Genomic DNA, 17,825 nt, shown 5'->3' with positions numbered 1-17,825 from the left:
TACAAAAAAGCAAAACCAAATGAAAAACACTAATGCTATCTACATTTACATGCTCTGATTTGGTTTTATTGTATGGTGATTATGACTAATATCACGGCTACAATCTATTAATTGTCCAGCGTGCTCTGTTTCAGAATTCTAAGCACATGTCTACAGGGGGACACTCAGTAAAAATCAGGGCAAATCAAGGAAAGGTGTGAAGACACTGTGCATAAATTAAACCATGTTAATCCCATGTGGATGCTCTCATTTAGGGGTAAAGTGGTTTTAGTTCAGTGCACTTTAATCCTCCAAAACTAGCTTTGGTTATGCAAGGTTCTGGGAGAGAGAACTGTGGGAGCAGCAGGGGAGTTTGCTTTCTTCATCTTTGGCTAGTCAATTCTTGCAATAGTTGCTTCCTGGGAACCAAGCACTGGTGTTGGGATGGGATTCTTGAAAAAAGGTATTGCCTACAGGTTGGGGGGGAGTGCGTGTGTGTGTGTGTGAGAAAGATTTACACTTATGGCAATGTGTAGAATGCAGTCACTAGACATGTAGCTACATGCCACAGTGAAAGGTTCTGGAAGCAGGACACTACACTGCTATCTTTAGCAGTGTAGGCATGGCAGACACTGCTTAGCTGTGTAGAGAGCCACAGACTATATATCCTAAGAGTTCAGGCTTGTAGGGAATTCTACTCTCCTCTCCATGGTGAAGTCATGCTACACTGTCTACACTACTGTTTATACCCATGCCAACTGCACATGCAATGGCTGTACTCTACGCACTGAAGTAAATGTAGATGTACCTTTAAAATACTGCCAGATCCCGTGTCACTGATTTCTCTTACACTGGGAATCCAACTTGCAATGCCCTGGATAACTAGGGAGGCAGCATCAGTATTTTGAAGTCCTGGCTTTTTAAATTAAAACGGGGGGCAAAACAAAAGCCTTAAGAACTACAGATTTAAGAACATTTTAATAGAAGGAAAACCTAAAATACTTCAAATGTACCATTTCTGCACAGGGTACTGGCAGGCCTTTTTGTGTTCGTTGGGATTTCAGCCCTTGGAGCACAGCGCTTCATCAGATTCAAAGAAAACATTTAACATCCCTCTCAAAACAGTGCTAGGATTTCACCCCTCATTCTAAAACTTTGGTCATTCATATATCTGCTTTCATAAATATTCACCAGCATCTAGAACAATGATCCTTTAAATGCCACCACAATACAAATAAAATTAATGGTAAATTAATATGGTAAAATGGTGTGCACATACCTACAGCAAGAGTATTGAGATACACTGCAGTATTATCCATAAAGAAATGAGCACTAATTTAATTAGAGTGTGAACTTTGTCTAAATACAAAGTAATTCAAGGTTATTAGAGGTTATGACTAATTGGAATACATTAACAAACCTAAACCACAGAGACATGTGACATTTCAGTTCCTCCTGGACTGTGTCCACAGGTGAACTGGATGTGATGGTTATGCTAATCATTTAATTAATATCATGCATAAAATTAGCAAATGAAGATTATCATTGGCAAACATTAATTACAAAGGGATAAACTGCAGGTGCCTAGCACTGAAAGCTAACTACTCAGCCCTATTTCTTTGGGAGTACTCCTCTCATCTGTCTGCTAATTTATTAATACACAGTGGGGCAGAATACTAGGCAGTGAATGCTTAACTCATTATATATAATACCTTTATTATAGTTTGACCTCATCATATCCTTGATAGTGCAGGTTTCGGTGGAAGTGTCTATTTATAACATAACCTCATGTGACCTATCTGAAGAAATTTATGCAATTGTAAAGAATAAATGGCTCCCATTAAATGTGAATTGCACACAAGTTTTATTTTTCCCCTTAATTTTATTATGTATTTCTAATAGAGTAGCACCCAGAGGCTCCAGTCAAAATTGGCCTCATTATGCCAGGCACTGTAAAAAGCTCATAATCTAAAACACAAATATAAAGAACAGGAGAACAGAATAGACTCTGCAGGCAAAGTAATCATGGTGGTTACTGGTACAAACCATGGTAGGTCCACTCCTTTTTTCATATTTTATGTTTTGAGCCAAATGTTGGTACCTTTACCCGTGTACTGCACAAGTGGTTTCATGGACTTCAGTGGAGTCTTTTTGGATTATTCAACATGAGGAAGGGCCCATGTTTAGTTTATTTCTATTATATTATTGGCATTTAGCTTTCCAGGGGCCATGCCCTCAGATGAAGTGAAAAACTAGGATGGGAGGGGAAGGGATAAAAGAGGGCAAGAGATGGTGAGGCAGATAGTTAAAGGGCTGTAGTGTTAGGGGAAGAGTGGGATGATGAAGGACCAGCATCCAGGCATATAGCAAATGAGGAACAATATATATCCACACAGGCAAGGGGAGTCCTTAACACACAGAAATCCAAACCACATATTAACTATTTATTGAAGGATGACCAAAGGAGAACAAGAAACATACAATAGGACTGAATTGGAACTGTAATTTACAAAATACGCTATTTATTTTTAAGTGATTTCTCTATTTTTTAAATTCCATGAATGCCATTAGAGGGATTCAGAGCAGTTTGGACGCTAGAACAAGATGCTGTTCTTGTACAGCCAGAACTATGCTTAACACAATAAATTGCTTCATAGGACTGGCCATAATGAATTAGGGCTTGACCCAGTAAAACAGATAAATAAACCCATCCCTATTCAGCAAAGCACTGTCCAGGGGAACTAATTCAATGTCAGAGCACTTACTCTACAAGAGTTTATGTAAAGAACATATGACATCACAGGGAAAAACAAGAAAAATACATGTAGAAACATCATGTGCAGTGATGTCTAGGACATCACAAATAGAAGATTGTGATTCATTGTTGGAATAAGCAGCAGAAGATGAACTGTAAAACAGACACTGTCCAAAAGTTAGCATTTGTAGCCCATAAGGCCAGTTTGCTAGCTTTCTATATTGCATAATGTGTTTTCTTGATTGGTCTGATTCATATTTTGTTATCATATCCTATTAGTGAATTATAATATTTTGGGGGGTTTTATGTTTAATTCCAGTTTATGGTATTCATAAGAGGTATTCAGAATAGTTGTCTGTAACGCAAGTAATCTACAGGCTTGTATGATTAGTTAGAGCAAGTCAGTGTGAAGGTTTGTAACCTTTGGCATAGATAAATGGCCTACCGGTGGTCCCTCTTAACTTTGGGGAACCGAACAAACAACTGAATCTATTTACCTTAGGTCTGGAGCAGACCAGTAATCGCAGGGCACATTGCAGAACATGGAAGTCGTGAGTTAGGCCAAGGGTAACTGTATCAGGGATGAGATAATTCATATTAATACATCATAATATGTTAACCTATAGCATAAGTGTACCCAAAGATTTGTGGGTAAGGAAATAAGATTTGGGCATGGTAGGTTAGGTCTAGATTCCAGCAGTGGGCAGAACTGGGACCCTATAAGAGGGCAAACAACCATGCAAGAGGGGTTGCTTTTTGTTTATCTTCTATCAAGCTATCAGCTCACCTTTGCAATACAGCCTAGCTACTCAACACTCAAACCTAATCAATACTGATTTGAGAAGACTGGACCATCAGTTCCTCAGGCAGGCCAGAGACAAGGCTGGTCCTCTGTCTCCTACCACCAGGTCTTCAGGGAAGGGTGTGAGTATGCTAGCTTAAATAGTCTTTTAGAATAGAAATGTTACCATTGGGTCATAGAATTGTATTACTCCTTTGTAACTCTGTGTTAATTAGCATTTATTGTTCTTTCATTCATGTTAATAAAGATGTTATCAATTTGGTATTGTCCTCAGTGTAAATGTCCTTGCCACACACCCCAAGAGTCCTCTCACAATATTGAACTCTGTGTTCTCTAACCCCATAGCCTGAATTGGGACAAGAACCTAAAATATCTTCTGATCAGATCAGTGGAAAGCCATAATAAACTAGCCTATAAATTCAGGTCAACACATCTCACGTGATAAAGAACATTGCAGTAGAAGTACAGAAAACATAACACAGAAAGCTTTTTATCCCATATCCTTGTTAGGCATCAGCAGATCGTAAGCTCTTTAGGCGCTCTAAGAGACTTAATTGGGTTTGCTTTTTTTTTTGAACAAGCAGCAGCAAGAAACTTATTAAGGGCTTCAGCATTACACAGATGCTGTGGCTTTGTCTCTCTTGACTCCCTTGTATCTATTTTTACCAACTCTGTGACCGTTCATGTGTAACCACAGCCTCCTGCCACTCTTCAAGTGTCAGAGTCCTGGGGACGTTAAATCCCTTCAAACAGGTTTCTCTTCATTTCATTTCCTGATGCTCCTCCCTTCTTTGCTGCTGTTCTCATTGCTTAGGGAAAAAACATTTAATTTAATATAAGCTACAGTCTGTCTGCTAAGACTTTAATGCTCTTGGCTTCTGCCCTCTTTGGTAATTGGTGAAGAGCAGAATGTATTTTAAAAGCTGCAGAGAAGTTTTTAAAGCTCTGCTTAGTAGCTGTTGGGCAACATACACCTACACTGAGTATTAATCTGTCCCAGGTCCCATATAACAGGTACTCATCGGTGTAAGGCCATGTCTACACTTATAGTTTTGCAGCGCTGGTAGTTACAGCTGTGTTAGTACAGCTGTATAGGGCCAGCGCTGCAGAGTGGCCACACTTACAGCAACCAGCGCTGCAGTGTGGCCACATTTACAGCACTTGTAGCGCTGTTGGGAGTGGTGCATTGTGGGCAGCTATCCCACAGAGCACCTCGTCCCATTTCGGCGCTGTGGCTTGTGGGAAGGGGAAGGAAGTGTGAGTGTCTTTCCGCTTCCTGTTCCAACGCCCCGTGGTGCTTTGCTACACATTCCGAGCAGTTTGGCAGCATTGTGATTCTACAGCGCTTTTTCTGCGATTTTTGTTATAAATGGATCCTGAGCAGCTGACGACCTTATTGATGAATGTTGCCAGCGCATCGCGCATGGCAGTGGAGCTATTCCTTCAGCTGCAAAGTGACAGTGACAGTGACAGTGAGGAGTCAGACGATGATATTGAATCGCCTCACTGTGAAGACAGTAAATTGCTTGTGGCAGTAACAGACGTGCTCAGCTCCGTGGACCGGCGCGTTTGGGCTCGGGAAACCATCACTCAGTGGTGGGATCAAATCGTCCTGCAATCCTGGGATGACGAGCAGTGGCTGCAGAACTTTTGGATGAGAAAAGCCACTTTCATGGCACTTTGTGCTGAGCTCGCCCCTACCCTGCAGCGCAGGGACACAAGATTGAGAGCTGCCTTGCCAGTGGAGAAGCGGGTGGCTATTGCAATCTGGAAGCTGGCAACTCCAGACTGCTTCAGATCGGTGGCGAACCAGTTTGGAGTGGGAAAGTCTACCGTTGGAATGGTGCTGATGCAAGTTTGCACAGCCATTAATCGCACCCTGCTAAGAAGAACCGTGACTCTTGGGAACGTGCAGGACATTGTGGATGGCTTTGCAGAAATAGGGTTCCCTAACTGTGGAGGGGCAATAGATGGGACACATATTCCTATTCTGTCACCACCCCACCTGGCATCAGAGTACGTTAATCGCAAGGGGTATTTCTCCGTGGTTCTGCAAGCGCTTGTGGATCACCGTGGGCATTTCACTGACATTTACTCAGGATGGCCTGGAAAGGTGCACGATGCACGCATCTTTAGGAACAGTTCCCTGTTCAGGAGGCTGAGGGCCGGGACTTTTTTCCCAGACCGCAAGATCACAGTAGGGGACGTCGAAATGCCCACTGTGATCCTTGGAGACCCCGCTTACCCCTTAATGCCCTGGCTCATGAAACCATATACAGCGAAGCTTGACAGGAGCAAGGACCGGTTCAACTACAGGCTGAGCCGGTGCAGAATGACTGTGGAGTGTGCTTTTGGCCTATTGAAAGCCCGCTGGCACTGTCTTTATGGGAAGCTAGATTTGGTGGAAAGCAGCATCACCGCTGTTATATCCGCGTGCTGTACCCTCCATAATATTTGTGAAGGGAAGGGTGAAAGATTCAGTGAGGAATGGACCTTCGAGGTTCGACGCCTAGAGGATGAGTTTGCTCAGCCAGAGAGCAGGGCTAATAGGGAGGCCCAGGAAAGGGCATCAAGGATTAGGGATGCTTTAAGGGAGCAATTTGATGCTGAGAGCCAACAGTAATGTTTGATGCATTTGATGTGCTTTGCTTTACCTTGGTGTATAATATTTACCACTTCCAGCAATAATATAACATAGTGAAAAAGAAAAAAAACCTTTATTCAACATACAGTACATAACAGGCAAGGGCGTTGGGGTGGTGGACTGTACATTCACAGGTTTGAATATGCCCTATTTTGATCACTATTCAATGTCTGCTGCACTTCAGGATTACTATGCTGTAGAATAATGGGGGTGGAGTGAACAGGGTAAGAATTATAGTTATCAGGGCTGGTAGGTGATCGTACAGGTGTTGGGGGCAGCTGGGGATAATAAGGAACTGGCTGCTGGAGAAAGTTGTTTTGTGGAAATACTGGGGAACAAGGAAGAGGGCTTTGGGAGGGCTGTGGGTTACCACGGTACATATTTGTCTGCATGGCTACAAGAGACTCGAAAGACTCAGTTTGGCGAGCCAGGAGGCTTATCATCTGCTTTGTGGTTTTTTTGGCAGACAATTCCTTTCTCCTGCTTTCTGTTTGCCTCCATTCATGTACACTCTTTCTCCATTCATGTACACTCTCTCTCCATTCATACGTCTTCTCTCTCCATTCCTGTGTCTTCCTACTTTCTCTGTTGTAGTGGCTCATAACAGATTTGATCAATTCCTCTTTTGATTTTCTAGGATTCCGTCTCAAGTTCTGCAACCTACGTGAGGCCAGTGATCCGGCTGCAGTAGTCAAGGTCACTAGAAAAAAGAGAGATAGAACCATGTAATACACAGAGGCTACATTGTTTATTATCACACGTTGAAGGACTTTTTAGACTTTTGGTAGCATCCTTCTCACATACCTCACATAACACAGAGAGGGCAGGGAAGCTAAGTCATGGCGAGCAATGGGGTGAGTGGTTTTGCCCCTATTTCCCCTTGGGAGTGGGAATTGACCAATGGGTCACTAGGGTTCATCAGCAATGGGTACAGGAGGTAGCTGGTGTCCTGAAGAGGGGACAGTAGTGAACAGGAAGGTGTTGAGCTGCTTGGGGGGGGTGTTCTTTGGTCCGTGTTCACGCCGTCCTGCTGGTGAGGGGGGGGGAAGCACCGCGGTGCCGGATGCCTGCTTGGAGGGGGGTGCATAACACCGGAGCACACCGCGGTGCTGGATGCCTGCTTGGAGGGGGGGTGGGGAACACAGGAGCACACCGCTGAGCTGGATGCCTGCTTGGAGGGGGGTGCATAACACCGGAGCACACTGCTGAGCTGGATGCCTGCTTGGAGGGGGGGTGGGGAACACCGGAGCACACTGCTGAGCTGGATGCCTGCTTGGAGGGGGGGTGGGAAACACAGGAGCACACCGCTGAGCTGGATGCCTGCTTGGAGGGGGTTGGGGAACACAGGAGCACACCGTGGAGCTGGATGCCTGCTTGGAGGGGGAGTGGGGAACACAGGAGCACACCGCGGAGCTGGATGCCTGCTTGGAGGGGGGGTGGGGAACACCGGAGCACACCGCTGAGCTGGATGCCTGCTTGGAGGGGGGGTGGGGAACATCGGAGCACACCGCGGTGCTGGATGCCTGCTTGGAGGGAGGGTGGGGAACACTGGAGCGCACCGCGTGGCTGGCTACGTGCTGCGAGGGGGGGGTTAACAACAGAGCGCCATGGGCTGGGGAAACGTGAACCTGGCGCCCTGCACTCAAGTATCCCTAAACTCTCAACAGGGTTTCCTACTGCCAGACATATCACTGCTGCGTGTTACCTGGGAAGAGAGGGAGGGTCTTCTACAGGAATGTGGATACCGCCCTGGCCCCTATGCAGCTTGCCTGTGTGCAGCCATGGTCCCCCCACCCCTCGCTGCACAGTGGATCGGACGAGTTAGCCTGACCGGGACAGGGACCACGGTGGCTCTCCCGATCAACTTGAGAAAGCAAATTGCAAACGCTCTTGCTGAAACTTTTCAAGAGATTACCGAGGCAGATTACAGAGACGTGATAGAGCAAATCAATGGGTTATTCCACGTTTAGGCATGCATGCAGGCAGCCATAACCAAAACCCTCCTCTCCCAAAACATAAAAATTTACTTACCCCGAGCACGATCCTCAGCTTCTTCCTCACCAGCAACTTCCAGCTGCTGCGACTGGTTATCCTCCTCCTGGCTTGAGAAGAGCTCCTGCCTGCATGTGTACTGGGACTCCGAGGTGTCTCCCTCCACGCCAGTAGCCTCACTGTCGCCTTCCTCTACAACCTCCCCCACTCCTCTCTGCTCTGAACTCTCCATCGTGCTCCTAGGATTGGCAGTGGGGTCACACCCAAGTATGGCATCCAGCTCCTGGTAAAAATGGCAGGTCGTGGGGGCAGCTCCTGAGCGGCGATTTCCCTCATGAGCTTTGCAGTAAGCACTCCTCAGCTCTTTAATTCTGACCCTGCACTGCAACGCGTCCCGTTCATGGCCCCTTCTCATCAAGGACTGTGATATCTGCCCATAGGTATCATAATTTCTCCTTCTGGAGCGCAGCTGTGCTTGCACAGCCTCCTCTCCCCGAACACTTATGAGGTCCTGCAGCTCTGCATTGGTCCATGCTGGGGCTCGTTTGGTGCGTGGAGGCATGGTCGCTGAGTGATTGATTGCTTAATTGCACTCCACACCTGGCTGAGCAAACAGAAAGGGGATTTTTAAAATTCCCGGGGCATTTAATGGAGGGGTCAGGTGAGCCCAGGGCAGTGGAGTTTGCATGATTACCAGAGAGGCTTCTAAGGTATGCTGGGATACCTGCTTATGCCACGGAGGTCAATAAAAACGCTGGTGGGTGTCTACACTTTCTGACCAGCGCTGGATCACCAGCTCTGGATCCTCTACACCCGAGGCTCAACCGGGTGTACAGCCAGCGCTGCAAACAGGGAGTTGCAGCGCTGGCCATGCTGTGCAAGTGTGTACACATCCTAAGTTGCAGTGCTGTAACCCCCTCACCAGCGCTGCAACTCTGTAGTGTAGACAAGGCCTAAGAGATGATCCTTAGCAACATCTGAACAGCACAGACAACACCACAACATAAGAAGTAGGTGTGTGTGCAGCAGTGGCCTTTACCCGATTTGAGGGGTGCTGGGCTGGCTCCCCAAGTCAGAGCAGCCTGATTTTTCTTCTTTAAAAAATTTGCTTTAGGGACCAAAACACATTTAGTTGCAAATTTAAAACAAATAACACTTCCTAAGAGATTTATAAAAATCCAAGGAACTTGCTGTCACAAAACATTAAAGGTGTTTTAAAAAAAAAAACTATGTGCATAAGAATAGTGTCAACTAATACAGACAGTGAGGACGAGACTACAGTCATCATCCATCAGGCTGTAGTCAAAGCACCAACTGGGTTCAGAATAATATACCTCCTCCCCACCCCCCACCCCTCCTGGCCCTGCATGATTTACAGGTACATTACTGGGGATTTACTTGGAGAATTCACTGACAACGTTGGAAACGTATCCACATGGACCAATGATCTGTTTCAGTATGGCAATCCTTATGTCCCATTTTAAGCACTGTAGATTTGTAAACAGATAAGAAAATGGATAGGTCCAATTTTAATGGGTCTTTTATGATTTGTCTCATGTCATGCTGCTGCAGGGGATAGTTCATTTCACTTAGCAATTTTTGTTCTCTCAAATATAAAGCTTTGGGATAGGGTGTTGCTGAATCCACTTGATAGCTCCCAGACACTCCAGAAGCACTTTCTCCTCCCTCCTCCTCCTGCCTTCCAGCTACTTCTAACCACTGTTTTGGACTGTTGCTGAAGAGAAGACATTGATACAGTTTAGCATTCCATTACATCTCCCCCTTTAAGTTCTACATTCCTTCCTTTTACAATATCAGGCTGTCTTTGAAGTTCAGTTTATTAAATGTCTGACATTCCCCTCTGGTGTTATCTGGACCGGTGATCTGCTAGGTCACTCCAATCCTTGAGTCTGGGAGTCAGCCTTAACCTGCTCTGCTGTGAGAACCTCTACTCCTGGACTGTTCACACACCACCTCTGGCATGTAAGCTGCTCCTTGGATTGTGCAACCAAATGACATTAGCCAATATCTACAGCCACAGACATAACACTAGGAACCTCAGTCTTGCAGTGTCCAGTTATGCCTACTGAAAACGGCAAGCTTATGAGTTCATCAATTTAACAAAAATTGATATGCACTGGGCTTGTTATCCCAAGGGGAATCTGACATGCTTTAACCAAACTCACTGCTTCAAGTAGAACAAACAAACAGATGTAACGACAAAGATTAAGTGATTTTAAGACAGAGCATAATAAGTTGGATTTGGTCAAAAGAAATAAAAGCAAAACGCATTCTAATCTGATCTTAACACTTTCAATGCCCTTATAAACTTAGATGCTTCTCACCATGGGCTGGCTGGTTGCCCTTCAGCCAGTCTCTCCCGTTTGATCAGTGCTTCAGTCGCTTGGTGGTGGTGTCTGTAGATGTAGGTGGAGGAGAGAGGAAGAACAAAAGTCTCTCCCTTTTATCATGTCCTTTCTTCCCTCTTGGCTTTGCCCCCGCCCCCTTCAGAGTCAGGTGAGCATTAGCTCATCGCAGTCCCAAACTGACCAAAGGAGGGGGGTGACTCATTCGACTCCAACAGATCCTTTGTTGTTGCTTAGGCCAGTGTCCTTTGTTTTTGTGAGACTGGGCTGGGTTTGTCCCATACATGCCCTGATGAGGTGTGAACTGCTTCTGGAGAGCCTGGGCTTACTTTAAGCCGTAAGGACACATTCTCAGCCTCATAACTATATACATGAAATTACAACCTATAACATTACTATAACAACAATGCTCAGTACATCATGAGCCTTCTGAAGACACTCAACATGACAAACTTTGCATTAGATACCACACCATCATATTATAAAGGTGAACATGGGGGTGTTGGTGTTCCCCCGAGGTACAGAACGTCAGTCTCTAAATCACATTTTCTTATTACATTACTTGAATGCATAACAACTTGGTCATCTGGCTGTCCATTAGTTGCAATGACTGGCTGTGATCTGTCTTGAGTTGGAATTCTTGAGTCATCACTTCTTCTGTATCTACCATCTGTGGAGATAGTTTGTTCTTTCTGAGAGTATGTCTACACTACCCGCCAGATTGGCGGGTAGTGATTGGTTTATCAGGGATCAATATATCGCGTCTCATCTAGACGTGATATGTCAATCCCCGAACACGCTCCTGTCAACTCCGGAACTTCACCAGGGCGAGTGGCGGTAGCGGAGTCGACGGGGAGCTACGGCCGTCGATCCCATGCCGTGAGGATGGGAGGTAAGTTGAAATAAGATACTTCGACTTCAGCTACGCTATTCCCATAGCTGAAGATGCGTATCTTACATCAACCCCGCCCCCTAGTGTAGACCAGGCCACACGAACAATGTTGACAATTCCTGTTGAACTCTCCACTGTCAGTCTTAATTAGAGATCAGCTGGGCTCTGAATTCTCTCTTTACAACAGCTGGAGTTGTCCATCCTTTTTCTCCACACAATTTGACATGAACATGGTATCCAAGCTCTGGACCTAGCAGTTCTGAGTGATGTATGTTGTAAAAGGGTTCATAAGCTCTTTAACCTTTATATCTGATTTGGCTATTCTTGTCATGTGTGGCCACTCTGTTTTCTCTCCAAAGTTGGAAGAGTAGTTGAGTTGTCTTCCCATCCAGAGCTGTACTGGAGTATATCCAATAGCTGCTATTGGAATTGATCTGTAACTCAGAAGAGCAAGTAATGAATATTCCTGCTTGTAGGATTTTCTTGGCTGTCTGTACAGCTCTTTCAATCTCTTTATTCACTTGTGGGTAATGTGGGCTGCTAGTAATATGATCAAAATCATACTTCATAGAGAATGATAAATTCTTCTGCAGTGACTTGCAGTCTGTTGTCCATCATTAGTTCTGGAATATCAAAGTGAGCAAAAATGCACTTCAGTTTCTTGATGACACTGCAACATGTTAAGTCTTACATGTATATTATTTCTCTATAACTGGAAAAATATACAGGATGACCAGGTCCTCTAAATTTGCATACATCTGCAGCTAGTCTCTTCCTCTAGTCTGGGAGAGGTTTTGTTATTAAAGGTTTTTTGTGTTGTATTGGTCTGTTAATTCTGCAATGTTCCCATGCAGATACTTCATTGTTTATGACCTTGCTCATGCCTGGCCTCTACACTGGCTGGTTGACCTTTTCACTGCATTTAGTTAATAACTTTCATGAATCAGGATTAGAATTTCTCCTCTTATTTTGTTTGGAATTACAATACAATTGCCTTTAATCAGGAGTCCATTTGACTCACTTAATTGTCATTGCACCATAAAAGTAAACTTTTGTCACTCTCGGTGTCCTTTAGACACTTGTACCAGCTGCCCTCCAAGTAACAAAGAACTGCCTGAAGTCGCATGTCTGTCAAGGCTGATTTTTTTGGTATCTGAAGTAGCGAAAAAATTATCTATTAACCCAATAACCAGCCTGTGATATTTTAATTTTTTGCATTCCCCTAATCAGTTTTCAGCCAAGGTATGTAGAGCTCATATAAAACATTCAACATTTTCCTCTCATTCTTGAATTCTCTGGTGAAAACACGCTCTTTTGTAAATCACATTTCTGAGGTATAAAGTATCCATCAAGCATAGCCAGAACCCTTTCATAGTCATCTTTGTGACTGTCTTCACTAAAGTCAAAAGATTTGAAGATCTGCTCTGCCTCCATCTCTATAACATAAATTAAAGATACCTATATATTTCCAGTTTTCTTGTGAAGCTTGTTTGCAATTCAAAATCTTGAAAAATTACTACTTCCAGTCTGCCCATTGTGAAGGTTTGTCAAAGCCAAAGTTCTGTGAGGCATTGAAGAGTTGCATGTTGATGCAAATCTATTACCTTTGTTGTTTTCCTTCTGTTTATCATATTGTGTACTTATGTTCCAGATAGGGTGACCAGATGTCCCAATTTTATAGGGACAGTTCCAATATTTGGGGCTTTTTCTTATATAGGCTCTTATTGCCCCCCACCCCCTGTCCCAATTTTCCCAATCTATTGCCTTTGTTGTTTTCCTTCTGTTTATCATATTGTGTACTTATGTTCCAGATAGGGTGACCAGATGTCCCAATTTTATAGGGACAGTTCCAATATTTGGGGCTTTTTCTTATATAGGCTCTTATTGCCCCCCACCCCCTGTCCCAATTTTTCACGCTTGCTTTCTGGTCACCCTAGTTCCAGATATGGACCAGTCACAGAGCTTGCTTATACACCCCGGATGTGTGCTCATAACAAGATCCTTTGAGGCTCTACCAGGAATGGCTGAGGTTTGTTTAAATAAAGTATTTTGCAGACAGTGCCACCTAGTGGCTGAACAGTATGACACTTTAGTATTCCATTACAGGGAAATTGTTGAATTTCAGGAAATACTTCTGGGGGTCAGGTAGACTGTCCTATTCACATTGGGTCAGTTTATATTCTTTGCATTTTTAAAAAATTGGATTGTGTACCTGCCTTAGAGCTACTAAACAAGAATATTTTTATAAAACTATAGTAATCAAACAAGAACTAACAATAGTGCAGACAGGAGGTGTGAAAGTTTCCCCACCTCTGTCTGTTAATACAGTTAAGCTCTCTATTTACAGAACTGTTCAGAAAAAGAACATTTCAAAATTTAATACAGTAGTTTTGAAAGGAATGTTTTTCATTTTGAAATTTTCACAACATTTTTAATTGAAAATATCTAGTCTGTTCTTTCATTTCCCCACAATCTTTCCCCAACCCCCTTTTTTTAGTTCTCCCCACCCCATTAGTACATTTTCCCCCACTTTGCCACTGAAACAGGTTAGGGCAGGAAAGGGTAAGTATAGGGGGAAATGTTTTGTTAACCACTAGGCTAAAAGCTATAAGTTAGGATACTCCCCCAGGATGTGGGAGACTCCCCTGACAGCTCAAGTCCCCTCTTCCTAATGATGAGAAGAGAATTGAACAGGATCTGCTACAGTGCAGGTGAGAGCCCTAACCACTGGACTATAGAGTCATTCTAACTCTGTGCCCCAATTAATATTTAATTATTCAACTATATAATTAAAATGGAACAACTTCAATAGGAGAGATTGAGGGACCCTTTCCCTCCACCCTGTCAAACTATTCTGTAGCCCAGGGGCTAGGGCACAAGGTAGTAGGTCACTATTGAAATCCTTTCTTCCTCTCTGGCAGAATGGGGAGTTGAATGGGGGTGGGAGTGGGGGTCTCCTACATCTCAGCCAAGTGCTCAAACCACTGGGCTAAGGGTTACTTTTTCTCCCCGACTCCCTGCTGTTTTGTGTGAACTCACCTGAGGGACCTGACACACTAGGCAGCCTCTGAGCACTTTTCCCCTGGTTTGTGAATCACTCTGGGGCTTAGGAGGGAGACAAACATGTGGATGCCTAGAGTGAGGCAGCAGTGCACATGTGCACAAACTGAAACTTAGGCAATGAGTGAGTTTAGGTGCAAGCCAGGTTAGGTGGCAGCTGAGCAGGAGTTTTGTGGATTAGTTTTTGTGTACAAATGGCCACTATAAAATGGTGTAAAAGGATTAGGACTACATTAGGACCACGATCTGCTACTTTTTCCCTGTGGGAAGACCTCTGCTCCCATGCAGCCCCACCCCCACCCCTTGAAATCACTGGGGATCCATGCAGCTGTAGGGATCTATTTATGCAGAACAAGTTTTGCAGGAGTGAAGCACAAGGTCTCAATTCTGGTTTCTAGAGGTGAAGGTCTAGTGTGTTAATCCATCACTCTGAGTAACCCCCTAAAGAAATTCTGTTAGTCAGAGGGTACGTCTACACTACGAGATTATTCCGATTTTATATAAACCAGTTTTGTAAAACAGATTGTATAAAGTCGAGTGCACACGGCCACACTAAGCACATTAATTCGGCGGTGTGCGTCCATGGTCCGAGGCTAGCATTGATTTCTGGAGCGTTGCACTGTGGGTAGCTATTCCATAGCTATCCCATAGTTCCTCCAGTCTCCTCTGCCCCTTGGAATTCTGGGTTGAGATCCCAGTGCCTGATGGGGCAAAAATCATTGTCGCAGGTGGTTCTGGGTAAGTGTCATCAGTCATTCCTTCCTGCGGGAAAGCAACGGCAGAAAATCATTTCGCGCCCCTTTTTCCCTGGATTGCCCTGGCAGACGCCATAGCACAGCAACCATGGAGCCCTTTCAGCTTTTTTTTACTGTCACCGTATGTGCACTGGATGCCACTGACACAGCAGCATTCATTTGCCTTTGCATGACAGCAGAGATAGTTATCAATTGTTCTGTACTGTCTGCTGCTCCATAGTAAATTGGCAATGAGATGATGGTTATCTGTCGTTCTGTACCGTCTGCTGCTGTCATGGGTGCCCCTGGCTGAAGTTGGCCGGGGGCGCAAAGACAAAAATGAGAACGACTCCCCGAGTCAATCTCTCCTTTATGGTATCTAAAAATAGAGTCAGTCCTGCCTAGAATATGGGGCAAGTGTACTAGAGAACCAGTATATCAGAGAGCACAGCCGCTCCATGTCAGATCCTGCAGAAATGATGAGCTGCATGCCATTCTAGGGGTTGCCCCTGCAACAACCCCACCCATTGCTTCCCTCCTCCCCAAACCTTCCTGGGCTACTGTGGCAGTGTCCCCCCCATTTGTGTGATGAAGTAATAAAGAATGCAGGAATAAGAAATATTGACTTGTTACTGAGATAAAATGAGGGGGAGGCAGCCTCCAGCTGCTATGATAGTCCAGGCAGGACATTAAGTGGTGTGGGGGAGAGGAGCCCAGCATCCCGCTGCTATGATAGTCCAGGCAGTACAGAATCTTTTCTTTACACATGAAAGGGAGGGGGCTGATGGAGCTCATCCCCCAGTTGCTATGATGAGGACGGTTACCAGCCATTCTGTACCATCTACTGGGAATGACCGGGAATCATTCCAATTTTTACCCAGGCACCCCCGGCCGGCCTCACGTGAGATCAGCCAGGAGCACTCACAGGCTCATGACCAGGATGGCTATCAGTTCTACTGCACTGTACCATCTGCTACCAGAAAGGGGAGGAGAGAGGATGCTACTGTTTACTGCTGCAGCACCGTGTCTACCAGCAGCATGCAGTATACATAGGGTGACATAAAAAAGTCAAGAAACAATTTTTCCCCCTTTTCTAACACGGAGGGGGAGGGAGTGGTAAATTGACGAGATAGACCCTGAACCACCTCGGACAATGTGTTTGACCCTACAGGCATTGGGAGCTCAGCCAAGAATGCAAATGATTTTCGGAGACTGCAGGGACTGTGGGATAGCTAGAGTCCTCGGTACCCCCGCCCTCCGTCCACGAGCGTCCATTTGATTCTTTGGCTTTCCGTTACGCATGTCACGCAGCACTCTGCTGTGGACTCTGTATCATAGCCTGGAGATTTTTTTCAAATGCTTTGGCATTTCGTGTTCTGTAATGGAGCTCTGATAGAACAGATTTGTCTCCCCATACAGCGATCAGATCCAGTATCTCCCATACAGACCATGCTGGAGCTCTTTTTGGATTTGGGACCGCATCACCACCCGTGCTGATCAGAGCTCCACGCTGGACAAACAGGAAATGAAATTCAAAAGTTCGCGGGGCTTTTTCTGTCTACCTGGCCAGTGCATCCAAGTTCAGATTGCTGTCCAGAGCGGTCACAGTGGAGCACTGTGGGATACCGCCCAGAGGCCAATACCATTGATTTGCGGCCACATTAAGCCTAATCCGATATAGTAATACCGATTTTAGTGCTACTCTTCTCATTGGGGAGGAGTACAGAAACTGATTTAAAGAGCCCTTTATTTCGATATAAAGGGCCGCGTTGTGTGGACGGATATAGCGTTAAATCGGTTTAACGCTGCTAAAATCGGTTTAAACGCGTAGTGTAGACCAGGCCAGAGAGTCTGAGTTTAAGATCAGAAGGAACCACTAGATTGTTTAATTTGACCTCCGTATATCACAGGATAACACCTCTGTGACACTCTGTACCTAGGGGGAACACCCTACACCCCCATGTTCATCTTTATAAAATGATTGTGTGGTATCCAATGCAAAGTTTGTCATGTTGGGTGTCTTCGGAAGGCTCATAATGTACTGAGTATGGTTGTTATAGTGATGTTATAGTAATTGTTACAGTAAGGTTATAGGTTATAATTTCATGTGTATAGTTATGAGTCTAAAAATGTATCCTCATGGCTTAAAGCAAGCCAATGCAAAAACTCTCCAAGAACAGAGAGGCAGTTCACACCTCATCAGGGCATGGATGGGACAAACCCAGCCCAGCCTCAGAGGAACAATGGACACTGGCTTAGGCAGCAACAAAAGAATCTGTTAGACTCTCGAGGGAGTCACCCCCTTCCTTTGGTCAGTTTGGCACTGTGACGATGTAATGCTCACCTGACTCTAAAGGCGGGGGGGAGGCAAAGCCAAGAGAGAAGAAGAGACACTTTGCTGTACTCTCGCTCTTCCACCTACATCTACAGACACCACCACCACCACCACCACCAAGTGATTGAAACATTGATCAAAGGGGAGAGCCTGACTGAAAAGTAATCAGCCAGCCTGTGGTGATAAGCGTCTAAGTTTTTAAGGACACTGAAAGTCTTAAAATCAGCTTAAAATGTGTTTTTACTTTTATTTCATTTGACCAAATC

At 44.9% G+C, this 17,825-nt stretch overlaps 1 protein-coding gene across 1 annotated transcript in view; it reads right to left on the bottom strand.

Annotated features, from left to right (window-relative positions):
* Window positions 1-6,292: 6,292 nt before the first annotated feature.
* The window catches only part of LOC127034772 (uncharacterized), a 127,732-nt gene continuing 116,199 nt past the window's right edge, over window positions 6,293-17,825 (bottom strand). Inside the window, exon 2 of the mRNA XM_050923999.1 lies at window positions 6,293-6,880. Coding sequence (XP_050779956.1) covers window positions 6,309-6,880 — 572 coding nt within the window. The 3' untranslated portion in view covers window positions 6,293-6,308. The remainder of the gene's footprint in view (window positions 6,881-17,825) is intronic.

Source organism: Gopherus flavomarginatus, chromosome 1, assembly GCF_025201925.1.
Source record: "Gopherus flavomarginatus isolate rGopFla2 chromosome 1, rGopFla2.mat.asm, whole genome shotgun sequence".
Classification (NCBI taxonomy): domain Eukaryota; kingdom Metazoa; phylum Chordata; order Testudines; family Testudinidae; genus Gopherus; species Gopherus flavomarginatus.
The sequence above is the reverse complement of the archived record's forward strand: the minus strand, read 5'-3'. Positions and strand labels throughout refer to the sequence as shown.